The following is a 13,728-nucleotide window of genomic DNA, read 5'->3' as shown; positions in this document are numbered from 1 at the left end:
ATTTTTTGATTTGAGAAGAGAATATATAGATAATATTATTCTGATGATGCGCTCATTTTACTGAAAAAGAAGAAAATCTTAATGTTACACATATACCATAGTTCAGCCGTGCGATCGTAAAACACAATTAGTTCGACGAAGCGAGTCCGCTCTAAAAATACGACGGAGAACTCGGTGTTGATTCGAAACTGGTGGCTTAGGAGGATAGTAAAAGAGACAGAGAGAGAGAGAGAGGAACAGCTGGGACGGGAGGACAGAAGGGCGGAAAAGAGAAGAAGAGAGAGTCGCGGGATGCTGCGATGGAGAGCAGGTTTAGCTCTTCTCTTCGCCATCCGCAACCGTATCAGCGCGAATCCCCGTATACGGCCGCGGTGTGCTCAGAGGAAGGAAGGACGAGAAGAGAGGAGATCGAAGAGAAGAGGACGAAGAACAGAAGAAGAGAAGATGGTACAATCGTGCGCGCGGTGCATCGATGCAGCGGTGAGCAGGGGGGAGGATGGGAGGAGATGAGGGGGAGGGAGGAAGGGCCGCGCGATAGGAGAAGGTGGATGAACGAGAAGAAAAAGAGTCTCACCCTTCACGGCGCCCGAAGGCGCCGATGCGACGACCGGTCGCCAAGGGACGCAGCAGCAGCGGCGAAGACTATGCGACCTTCGAGGTTTTTGCTGGCGTTCGCCAAGTTCGCCGAACCCGTTCCTGCGGCCTGTCTTCGTCGTCGTTAAACGATTCAATATCTCTACATTATAATCGATTTTGCGAGGAACGACCGCGTAACCACACACGTCAGTAAAAACTCGATCTATATCGGTTTCCTTCACTTATCAAGATCAGGGAAGATCAGATAGTCTCTTTAAATTTCGCTAGTTAGCCTGATGATATTTTATCAATCTTATTCCTTCTCGTCCTCTATATTTTTAATCGACGCTTTCGAAACGTCGTACAGAGGTAGTGAAGCTATCGCTCTTTCAGATCCAGAAAGATATTCTGAAACAAAGAACTCGTTCGGATTCGTCATCGTTTTCGGCGAGGCGGTAGACTTCGCGATTCGAGCGACCCATACGTCGTCCGCGAATTCAAGTCGCAAAAAGCGACCGGACAATCGGCGGTCATCGCTCGTGCTTCGCGAATCGTTCGATAAAAGGATTCGCGACGGTGGAGTATTTTTTTTTTTTTCCACCAGGTATCTCGTACGCGCAAGTCATCCTTCTCTCCGCTCGCGGTTTGTCGCCGCGCCCTCGGCCGTTCCGCTTTGTTTGCGCGTTCGCTACGCTTCGCAAAATCTTGTCCTTCACTTCGCTTGGGCCCCGACGTTATCCTCTCTAGCCGCTCGCTTTCGTTGGCCCTAACCCCATATTTCTCGCGCTCGAGTCCCTTCGTACTCGGTCTCGCCTTCTCGTCCCCCTCGTCTTCGCCTTCTTTTTTCTTCCCTCGACACGGAGTCCACGATTCTCGTCGGTGGAAGCGTTGTTAACGACTTTTCGAGCCCGTGGGCCCCACCGACGAAAGCCAGCCAACGAATTTTTAAGCCGATAATAACTTCTGCCGTCCGATGGCTCGTGATATAGTGGCCGGGGTCCCGCGAGCGTTCTTGTCTTCCCTCAAAAAAATACGACGCTGCTAGCGTAGGAGATGGTGCCGCGAGATTCTTCTATGTAGATTAAATCCCTGTTCCCTCCCAGTTCGAAGGGGGAACACATCGTAGAGCTCGAATCGAAAATAGATAGCGAAGATCGAAAAAAAAGATGTCGATAAAATTTCCGTCAGAGAAGAATCGTTCATCATTAATACGGAAGATTAAATATCACAATACGTTTCTATCGTTGCGAACGGTGGCATTACCTGGCATTACGACATTATCATTTTCGCGGAAGATACAATACATTGGCTCGATTGGATAGTCGCTCCCGGGATGTTAGAATCTCTCGTTTGTCGCGGTCGCCGCGCCGGAATCGCATTCATGCTAATCTACGTGACAATTCCCCGTCCGCTTCCATTAGACTACATTTCCATGAAGCGCAACGTAGTAATAATATTTCCTTCAAGTAGTGTACAAATGCCGACGACGACGACGACGACGACGACGATGAGGAGAAGCAGTAACAAGTACAAGGCTACGTTTCATTTGCCGCATCCTATTACCAGCTTCTTTTCAAGTTTCCACTGCGGAGCGTTCGCCGCCGATACGCGGTCCAGCGCTTTGCGATATAAATAGATCCGGTGCGATCGCAAGTGGATGATGGCCGGTTGAGGCCGAGGAGGACGAAGAGGACAAGAAAAGGAGGATGAGATGGTCGTGGTGCTGGAAGAACAAGGAGGGACCCATCTCGTGTAATGATGCCTCGATGGAGCGATGGCACGATGAAAACGAAGAAAGAAAAGAGAGCGCGTACCTTGAATACGTGCATTCGCAGAAACATGCGTAATGCGCGTGCGGTGCAGATCGCAAGGGACCGAGCGTCTCCACTTCGTTCGAGCGAGTGCCAAGAGCGTGACTATCCGAACAGCCATCCTCCTTTGTCCATGCCATTATTAAGCGGAAGGAAAAGGGACGTCTCTTTATGGACGATGTTGGATGTATTCGACAAGGAGGGGGGAGGGGGAGGGGGGGACATCGTCGTCGCTACGCGGACCATCTCCTGGAGGCACCTTTACGTGTCTCGTTAACTTCTTGTGAGTTGCGTATCGTGTTCAGCGAAGAGAAGAACGCATCACGGCTGTTGACAATAGATTCTTGATAATTTCAGATTGTATAAGGGTTTCGCTCGATCCAAAGGAAACTTGTAATAATTATTTTTTTTTTTTTTTTAAAGTCTAAGATATAAATTTCTAGATATGAATTCATCTCTTTCTTTCTCTCTTCTTATTTTTCCCGCTTATATTTAATGCACCGTACAATTTTTAGTTGCAATATTAGAAATGATAATTGTTGGTGCGTTGAAGTTAAGATCGATAAATGAAAATAAACGAAACATTAATATATAAATTCTGTTTAAAGGAACACATTTTATCGAGCATACATACATATTACTTGGACCCCATACGACAACGAGATACCATAAAAAAGGTAATTTCCTCGAGGAATGCGTCACCGTTGACGATGACGTTTGTAAGGCCCTTTCAGTCGGCAATCATTTATCGCGATATCTTAATGTCAGCGTTAAAAACCACGGTTGCTCGTCGGCTTTACAACATCGTCGTCGTCGAGCTCGCTGCACCGCAACGAGCGCAATCTTATTTCCCGCGTCTAGCTCGGCCGTGACCGTCGTTACCCTTCTTTGCGCGTGCCGTTAAACGTGAGTAAGGGTGTCTTTACAACGGACGACAGAGACGAGCCGCTTTTATTGCCGCTACATGTGCGCGCATCTTACGATCCGCATCGTAAGATCGCTGGCGTTCTCGTTAGCGCCTCGAGCTTCGTCGTCTCCGCCATTCGGTTACGAAAGAAGCTGCGAGGATAAAAAGATAATCGGAACTTGATTACCCCGTCGTCGTCGGGACGGAGGGAAAGGGGGTAGCGGAGGAGGGACACTCGTTTAATATCTCTCGAAAGGTTTCGATCGTTCTCTTTTGTCGCGCCAATTTATACCGCTCTGATGGTCGTAAAATATACAATATTAACAGCGTCATTAAATCTCTCGCCATCGCGGCATGGGATGGTGGATAATTCGCGAGGAGCCGACGTCGATAAGGGTTTAGCGCACGCCAAGTTTTCAAGATGCGACAAAGAAAGCAAGCTTTGAACCAGCTTCGTCAATCTCCCGGGAAGAAAAGGATTCTGATTGCCGCATATGTTATCTTCGGCATGATATAATAGACCGCGTCTCTATGAACGGTGAACGCGTCTTCTTCACAAGCTTCTTCCACATTCGCGTCCGTGATATTATTTTTATTATTATTTATTATTTTTATTTGTATATATTATCATCTATATATAATCTGTATAATTATTTTTCAGCTTACGATACCCTGTATTTAATTATGAACACGCACGTTATAATATTGGATGATTGCATAAGTTCGTGCCCGATTTTCATAGATGGCATGTCGGAGTTCTATTGTTTTCGTGTGGTAATTGTTGCTTACATCGAATAGATGACGTTGTCTTATGTCAATTTAGCGTCAGACATTGTTCAGATAAGGTCCATTTGTGCATAAGAGAAATCATTAAAAATGGAGAACGAAAGGTGCATTTGCGGCATGTAATGCTATATGAATTTCGGAAAGGCGCGAGTGTTGGGATTGCACAAAAAAATATTCAAAGCGTTTATTTGGACCGCGCTCCTGCTCTCCGAACAGTCAAAAAGTGGTTTGGCAGATTTCGAAATGGTGATTTCAACATGGAGGATCAACCCCGCTCTGGACGGCCTTCTGGCATCGATGATGACATTGTGCATGCCTTAGTGGAAAGAAACCCAAGGATTACAACCGAGGATATTGCTGAGAGGCTGAACATCGATAATTCGACCGCTTTTCGTCATTTAAAAAAGCTTGGATACATTTCCAAGCTTGATACGTGGGTGCCGCATCTCCTGACTGAAAGGAATAAGCTGCAGGAAAACTGCAGGAGTTGCAATGGGAAATTCTGCAGCACCCGCCATATTCTCCAGATATTGCGCCTTCAGATTTTTATCTGTTCCGGTCTTTTCAGAATAGTTTAAATGGCAAGAATCTCAATTCCGTGGAAGCTGTCGAAAACCATCTTACAAACTTTTTTTCAAGAAAAACCAAGTTCTTTCTTCAAAAATAGAATCGACAAGCTTATAGATCGTTGGAAAATCATTGTAGAAAAGAATGGAGACTATATAATTGATTAATAAAAGTGTTATCTCTAAAATATTGTATAATCTATTGAAGTTTATATTTAAATCGGGCACGAACTTATGCAATCACCCAATATTTATTAGTTGCATTCTGCATATTGCGATGCAGTCTAATGTACTTTCTACTTCAATAAATCTCGGTCATTCGCCGCTAAATCCTCGGGGAGGGCATCTCCGCGATGCAATCTAGCGTGCGCCCTTGGCTCGGATCGACCGCGAGGTATATAATGCGCAAAAAGCTGCTTCGGAATAGAAGCGCCGATAGGAGAAGAAGAAGGAGAACTCCCAGAGGTGCGATGTACTTTTGCGCACCGGCAGGATCAGCATCGCACTTGCGGCGGCAGGACGTAAGAAAGCCTTCGCAAGGCAAACCAGCCTCATCGCGCAACCTTAATCGTAGAGATACCCTGTTTGCCTTTCTCTCGTTCTCGCCCCTCGCGGCGTCGGGCGAGTTTCGCGGTTGAAAAATTAGCGCGACGAGTCGACGATAGCGTCTCCTCGCGGTGCGTACAACGATATCGTCATCGCGGCCAGGATACGATCACAAACGTCGCGGTTACCTTCTTTCGGTGAAGAAGGGGCAGGGGGAGGGGAGGGGGGGGAACGACGCAGAAGAACGCTTGCAACGGGGGTAAAAAAGTCGCCGAGCCGGATACGTCCCGCTGGTAGAATCGCGTTTGACATAGGCGGGATCGACGACGATCGGTTCGAGAAGCGCGAAGGACACGGATGTTAATGACGATGGCTGCGCTATGAAAGTCACGCAGCGGGTATCCTCGAATGGTGCAGCGTTTTGCAGATGCGTATCGTACGCGTGACACCAACAGCGTGTTCCCCTTCGGTTGTGCAAGTACATTCGTTTCGAATGTACACAAAGCTTTTAATCGATAAGCGCGTACAGAGCGCACAAATTTCCGACATCTTTTCCTCTCATTTAAACTAATTGGACGAAGAGCGTTTATCGTCGTTTATTTCCATGTTAAAATTGAGACGTAGAAAAAATTGATACGTCGTACATTAACGTTATTTACTCGTAAATATTTCTGTGATGTTTCCACGAACGAGGCAGTCTTTTTAAAATAAAAGAGATTGAATGTCGCGATAAAGAATTCTGAACTAATTCGAATTAGCGTTTTACGTTATTCAACCATGCGAAACAGGTATTTCACGGCTATTATCACCGGTCGTTCTTTCCTCCTCCCCTCCCTTTTTTTTTTTTAGAAAAAAAGAACTTTGAAAGGGGGACCGGAATTAGCGAGGGATCATGGGACGATGAGTACGAACATTTTCATCGGAATCGCTGTTTTGATGAAACGGCGTTATATAATCAGCCGATCAGCCAGTCAATCGTTCCTCCCAACACATCCTGGTTCCTGCTTCTTCTATTCCGTCTAATCCACCGTTCACGCATCACGTTGTTCGACCGATTCCGCGTCTGCCGGTTGGCGCCTATGCTCGCGAAGGCATCCGAGCTGAACCGGCCGGTCCTCTTTTACCTGTATCTCGCAGGAACGAGAGATACTTGGCGTGCAACCGGTGCGACCATGCCTCCTCCGGCGAGATGTATTTATAGATCTCGCGGTATTACCTGCGAGCCAGCGCGATGTTCGCGATCGCGTGTGCGTGGCGTGCGTGCCTGCGCACCTCCTCTTCTCTTAGCTTCCTCGAGCATAGACGGATGCAACGACGTCCGCCTAGTGATATATCGCGGTTTGTTTCGACGATTGCTACTTTGTAACTATGAAATCGGCGCGATTATCATACGCTCGCCGATGGTTTCAGAAGCGCCGATGGTTTCTTCCTCGGTCTCTCTGAGCTTCGTCCTTGATATCGCGCGTCTATCGAAAAGATATTAATAAGTCATTAATCGATTTCATTGATCGAACGATCGAGGCTAATAAGCTCGTCATTATCAGACCAGGAAGAGGAAAATCTATTGATTACGCATCGATATGATAATAGTACTTGTTTGATAGCGAAGAAGAGATTTTCGGATCGAGATCATTTCTGTAAAAAGATGTGATCGCACGACGATGGACCTACGGTGGCACTTTGTCTGGTTTATGCAGATCGCGAATGGTCTCTGTCCTCCTCCCCCCCCCCCTCCCCTCTATATCCTCTCGGTATTTATAGATCCTAAATATCCAGCCAGGGCAAATGGATATTGGCGAACGAACGAACGGATATGGCCGTTCCATTTCTTAGGAATGGCAATCTAGGCGGCGCAAGTTATACCCGCTATCTTCCTTCCACCGGGTGTGCAATAACGCGGTTCTTGCTCCTTTAGCTCTTCTTTTGGTACGAAGAAGCGGCGCAATTTCTCTCTCTCTCTCTCTCTCTTTCTCTCTGCCAGAGACTATTTATAGATCGTAGATTATTATCCGCGTGGTAAATATGCGGCTTCTGCTATCACGTATAAGCGACCAACGAGAGAATTCCGCCGATGTGGTCGACGATAATTATTATATGCCTAGTCTCTGGCTGATTATTATTGTGCTCGAATCTCCACTTTGCTCTTTCCTTTTTTGACGTTTTTGCCGACTTGTACGTAAACGTCAACCGGCCTCTTTCCCAGCTGCGAGATGATGGGATAGAAATGAAGGCAGAAGACGACGGAGGAAGAAGTGACGGATCATCCGTACGTATCAGCCGTTACTCAAATATGATTTATCACGGAGAAATTGGCTCTGAATCCCTTTAAAATCTATGTGGAACCTTTATCTCTCAACAAGCACCTTTGTAAACAGATAGAAGCGGCCATTTCATAAACTAGTTTAAACTTTTTTAGCGTTGTATATATACAAGGCAGTTTTTTAAATAAAATTTGTAAAAGTTTATATTTATTTACTAGAAAATTTTACGAGAGGAAAAAATATTATAAATTTGGGGCAAATTATTAATTTCAATGATTAAAAAAAAAAAAAAAAAAGAAAAAAGAAAACGAGAAGTGCCAATATTTAAATTCTCCGAAAGAGAGAAGAGGCTCACGAGTCAATGGCACTATCCGATTATGTCGAAGGACGTGTTATTCCTACTTATCGCGAGCATCGTTACGAGGTATTTTATCGCGGCTGCCGCAAGGCGATTTTATAAATAGTCATCGGGAATTTGCACGTGGGTTTTGCACGAGGCGCTTAATACGCCCTGGCGATTACTCCTGGCGCCAGCAGCGCGCAGTAGGCCTACCCCGGAATTTTCCTCTTCCCTTCGGCGGCCTTTCCGTTTAATGACAGACGGTTAATGGGAATGTTAATGTCTGCCGTGTGCTAACCACGAGACCGGTCTTTCTTTCTCTTTTCCCACAAGAGTCTCCTCTTTTCCTTATTCCATCCCGCATAGCTGCTACATTCTATTTTTCTTTCCTCGTGCCTCTTCTTCTCCCTATCTTGTACGCTTCTTCTTTTTCACTTCGTCGTCTTCTTTTAGCTTTTCTTCCGATTTCGCGTTTCTTTTCCCTGGGTACATCGGCGTTGATTGCGGCGTGATTAATAGAATGTGTAATTGAGCCACTCTAATTGCGTGTACTGTTAGAAGAAGATGAGTTGATCATAAAGATTCGATGATACGAGTATTAAATCTATTTATAGACGCACGCGGGTATGTGGAGCGTAATGCGCAAGCGTGTGGAGATATTTTCCAACGCATGCATCACTCTTGAGAACGTTGCCTGAATTTTTAATCGACTAATATCTTTATGTCATTTTCAGCATAATTATTATTTTTATAATAATTATTATTTTGTTATATATATATAAAATTTTCTCTGCGTTTTTGTAAGATTTATTCTTTGTTTTGCTCAATTTCGAGCTAAGAGGATTTACGTAATCTCTCTCCGATGTAACATCGGGCATATATTACAGCGCGAGAGCTGAAGTTGTAAAATATTTGGAGAGTCCAACACACAAAGCCTCGCCGGTGTTCTCGCGTCGTGTCGATACCGGTGAAGAGGATTCGTAATTGCCGGCTTCTATTTGCATGATTTTACCTTTTGCTCGGCGGCACAGGGATGCCGCCGTGACAGAAGATCATCGTTGCCATACCGGGAATAGAACCGGCCTTCTGGTCGATGCACCTTGACAAGAAACAAGTCTGCGCACCGTAATACCGATCATCTCTCCTCTAATACGCTCAATATTGTTTTTCGAGTCGGGACTTAATCGACGAATGTACTCTAGGCAACTGTGTCGCAGAGATTCCTAGATGTGACATCGAAGATCCTTTGGTCCTGTCTATTTTTGTGAAATTTATACTCTTCATTCTATCGCGTTATCGAATCTTTTTAACCGCCGTCCTCTCTCACAAATCTCGTAATTACGATCTTATAAATCGTCGATTGATACGAATAAGAATGAAGCTCTTATCTTTATTCATAGCATTCATTTTCGTATTACGTGTCTCATTTCTTAAATGATTTAAATGATTTATTTTTATATGATCCATTGATCTGAGAAACTGTTATGATCTTATCTTCAAACTCTGAAGAATATAATTTAGAAAAAGATAAATATATCCGAAATAATTATGGCATAAAAGATTATAAAGGTATTAATTTGCAGACAAATCCTTAATTATTCTCGCTCATGTGCGAGGGATTAGCACATAGTTACAAATACGATACATGACATAAGTCTATCTTGGAGCTTCCTCTTCGTTTCGTGACATCCGCTCGACGCATCTTCCACGCATGATGCGTGATGCGTGAACGCTAATGTTGCGTCGAGCTGCGGATGAAGGAAGCCACTTTATTGTCCATTTCGATGAAAATTTTATTAGTATTTTGAACGTATGCATTTTTTTTTACGGCACAAACGCTTGAAATTAATTTCGCGAAATTTTAACTATAATCTAGATATATTCGATTGTGACTATCGAATAAATAAAACTTATAAATAATAAGTAAGAAATAGTCTTCGGGAAAATAATAAGAAAATTAGAAAAATAATAAGAAAAGAAAAGAAACTCTTTTTTCAATCGCATTCGCACGCAAATACTTTATCAATCTTTTGCATATTAATTCGTTTTTCTGTATACTTGGTGTACAAGATGTTCCGAAAAGATATTTTTTATTCTTATGAGTAACATACACGATAACATTTTTCCCACGACAAGAAAAACACGCTTAATACGCTTACTAACGGAGAGAATCTTTTTCATCCGCGGGTTCTTATTTTCTCGACCTTTCCCGTGGTGCTTTTTAATTACCGTAATAATCGCAACGGTCACTTTTTCCGTGAGACAGAAAGATTCCCACGAGAAACTCCGTAGGTAATTCTATTCCAAATGTTTTCGCGATGTGAAACGCTCCAAAACACTTCCTACATTTTCAAAGATCGCAAAAATATTATATCGAAAAGAAAAAAAAAATCGCATCTCAAATAAACGATTTGAATACTCGAGGCCATATAAAAATAAGATTCCATACATTCTCTAAATTTTTTGTTAATACATATTATTTTTAGACAAAAGTATGTATATATATATATATGAAAAGTGCGATCATGTAGAAGATAAAAGCAAATAGCGAAGAATATATGGTGCTAATGAACGTACTCGCGGCGCGATCGAGTCGCACGGAAGCTTGAATTTGCTCAAGAATTAGCCGTCCGAGCGGCTATATTTAGTGTATACAAGGTATGTATAAAAATATATTTACATATCGCGTATACATATATCGTTCTGTTCTTTGATTTCGTACACGAGTGGAGCGATGTGGATGGCGATACGCAAGAGAGTAAAATATCATAATTTATTTCGCTTCGTACGTAGAATCTGTCATCAGCAGCACGTGGCAGGAAGTACAATTTTACGAAATTACGTCTCGGCGACTGTAACTCAATCCTCGCGTCTTAATCCTGGAAGGAGGCGTACCACGGATCGCTCGTTAACGCTCATTTGCGCACGTCTGTATATTGAGAAACATAATATACCTCGAAACGTCACAGATACATCATACAAAAGTCTTCAAATATGGACCGTCGAATAATTCAAATGTAAAAAAAAAAAAAAAAATACAATAATTAAGAAATAATTAAGATACGGTCGTCTTAATTTCTCGTCGTTCTTGGTTCGTTGCTCCCGCTCGTACGTCGCGTCTTCAAGGTACTCCTTCATCTCCTTGTCTCGCGCACGTTGAAGGTTGCCTAGACGGCGGCGCCGACGAGGCGGACGATTCGGCTGATCTATGCACGAGACGGCGGCATCAAAAGCCGCACGTTACTGTGTACGATCTCACAGTGATCATTCCGTACCGTTATTCTCTCGGTCAAGGTTCCCTCGCTGAGATCGAATTGAAATATCCCGTTCGCCGCGCGATCGAAACCGCGCACGTGGTCCAACGACCTGACAAGCGTCAGGTGGGTCTCCTCACCTCTCGTTCGCTTGTAAACAACGATGTGAAAAACTGCGCGGCTTAATATCGAGGCTAATTAGCGATTAGTGTGCGCATATTTTACCGAGGAACCGGATCGGAGACGAATCTATATGGAGATTAATAAAATTCGAACAGTGGAGCCTCTCGCAGAATAATTCTTTACCGAAAGACGTTTATTAATTCTCGAAAAGCTACGCGTTGCGTTGACAAGAAAGAACGTGGTCCTCCTGTAGCATCTCCTGTTGAAATGTCCAAGTCATTGGCATCAAATTCCGAAAAGTCAGTCGTCTTCTGCATTTATGTACAAATGAGGACAATCCGTATTCACGGAATAATCTAAAGCCACTATTTTATAAACGGAACAGATTCTGAAAAGCATCTGGGGATTGTCCTCTTGCTCACTTTACCGCGAGAATTGCGTAAAACGAGATACGTACCATAATAATCACGCGAACACGTCTTGCATCGTTCGAAAGCCATTCCTCTGTCAAAACGGACACGCGCGGTATGTTTTGCCACATATTGTCGCGATAACAACACGACGACGACAAAGAAAATGTTCTCCAAGTGAATCCCGTTTTGCACGTTCGACGCGCGTCGAGTATAAAGCTGCGCGAAGAAATCCGCGCTCGCGCGAGGCGGCATGTGCGAGGTCGTGCGAGGTCGTACCACACGGTGGAGGGACATGTGAACGAGCGGATAGGATAGGTTGAGGGTCGTGAGTGGCCGTTGACCCCCTTGCCTGTGCATGTACCTATGTGGTATGCCGGCCGTACGAAGCAGCGCGACTAGACAGGCCGGAATCCACACATCGGTAATAGCTTCTTTCTAGTCTCTTACTCCTCTCTCTCCCATAAAAGTGGATATTTATGGTTCCCCCGCCTCTCTACGGCCATGATGAAAAGAAAAAAAAGGAGTCCTTCCGCAAACCTTGTGGTCCTCCGAGCGCGGGTGTGCCCGTGTGTATGCGCGACCCCCAATTAATGACTAAATGCGCGATGCCACGAGGAGAAAAATTCATATCGATTATATTTATTTCAACATATTCCTACATCGAATGGAAATAAAAAAGTCGTGTCGTGAATTCTAATTTGTATTATGAATTGCTTCCAGCAACTAAAATAGTCGATACAATATTATAAAATAATGTTAAATAATTAAAATATAGCATAATTAAAAATTTTTAAATAAAGTTAAAAAATTAAAAAATTAAATTTTTTTAAATAAAGCCAATAATGATTTTTTTTTTTTTTTTTTTTTTTTTTTTTTTTTTTTTTTTGGAGAGAGAATCAATATTATGGACTGGAAAGCCAATTGTAAATGTCACAATTTTGTTACAGTATCCGTCCACGTTATCGTCCGAGTATTTACCTGACCAAGATGATCCGAATTGCGCGAATATACCGGGAACCTTACCAGCGAATGTAGATATTTCACCAGCAGCGAGGGATCTTCTGAAACGGCTCTTACAACCGGAGCCTCGTTTAAGGCTCCGAAATCTTCTCAGTCTTCAAAGGATCGCTTTTTACATGGGTTACGATATTCAAAGTTATATGTTAAAAAAGGTAATGAATAATGACACATAATAATCTTGTTTTCCCAGTCATTAAGACAGAATAAAAATATTTAAATAACTTATCGTATATAGAAAATTTTCAACGTTTATTCGGTATAATATTCTTTTGTTTTCTTTGAGAATATAAAAAAAATTCTATAAGAAACTTTCCATTATATAACAGCTTAAATTATTCAAAATACTACTTTAAAACATAAAGAATATTGGATGTATTTATATTTTATTTCCATAGAAAATTAAATCAAGACTGAGTTTTGATCAACTTTTTCTTAATTATAAATTCGTATATAGGAACTAATTAAAATAATTAAAATTATAATTGAAATTATTTGCCACCTCTTCTGTCACATATAGGAATCGCCATTCCGGATTCTAGGAGTGGATAACCGACGAGAAATACGGCAAGAAAAAGTGGATTCTTTTGATCACGAATTTCCAAATTTTGAGTCGTTTCCAGATGGTAACGCTACGAGGACGAGTCATTGATCTCATAATGATATATATCATTTTCAATCTGATTATATGTATATCTTTTATAAAAAAATATTTTTCTTCTATTATATTGTACATATATATACATTTTTCAAAGCGCACGTAAGAAAGTTATTTTTGATAAAATTTGCATCAGAATAATTTTTTATATAAATATTGATTGAATATTTGGAGCGATGTGTTCGTCGAATTTTATAATCTATTTAATGAATCTCCAATAGAGAATTTCAGATTAAGCGAATTAAAAAAATACATTTTCCTTTAGTACATTACTCAGGTATAACGATGTGTGATATTAATAACATATTTAACAAAAATATTTTATTTTATTTCAGCGATTGTTTGCTCTAAAAAGTTTCTTAATCCGCTCCTTTTTTCCAAATGAAAAAGATCCCTTATTATCAATCAGTTATAACTTTTCTAGAATTTAACTATAGAGAGGTACTTAATTCAAATAGGAATGTCATTGA

At 42.4% G+C, this 13,728-nt stretch overlaps 1 protein-coding gene across 2 annotated transcripts in view; it reads left to right on the top strand.

Annotated features, from left to right (window-relative positions):
- S6kl (S6 Kinase Like) overlaps positions 1 to 13,449 on the top strand; it is a 46,231-nt gene extending 32,782 nt beyond the window's left edge. For both annotated transcript variants that reach the window (XM_070295552.1, XM_070295561.1), the window contains 2 exons: positions 12,531 to 12,755; positions 13,121 to 13,449. In XM_070295552.1, the coding sequence (XP_070151653.1) occupies positions 12,531 to 12,755; positions 13,121 to 13,252 (357 nt within the window). In that variant the 3' untranslated portion in view covers positions 13,253 to 13,449. The remainder of the gene's footprint in view (positions 1 to 12,530; positions 12,756 to 13,120) is intronic.
- The last annotated feature ends 279 nt before the right edge of the window (positions 13,450 to 13,728 follow it).

This window comes from Polyergus mexicanus, unplaced genomic scaffold, assembly GCF_030449975.1.
Source record: "Polyergus mexicanus isolate NDT 795.1 unplaced genomic scaffold, iyPolMexi1.0 SCAF_1, whole genome shotgun sequence".
NCBI classification, from domain to species: Eukaryota; Metazoa; Arthropoda; class Insecta; order Hymenoptera; family Formicidae; genus Polyergus; species Polyergus mexicanus.
The sequence above is the reverse complement of the archived record's forward strand: the minus strand, read 5'-3'. Positions and strand labels throughout refer to the sequence as shown.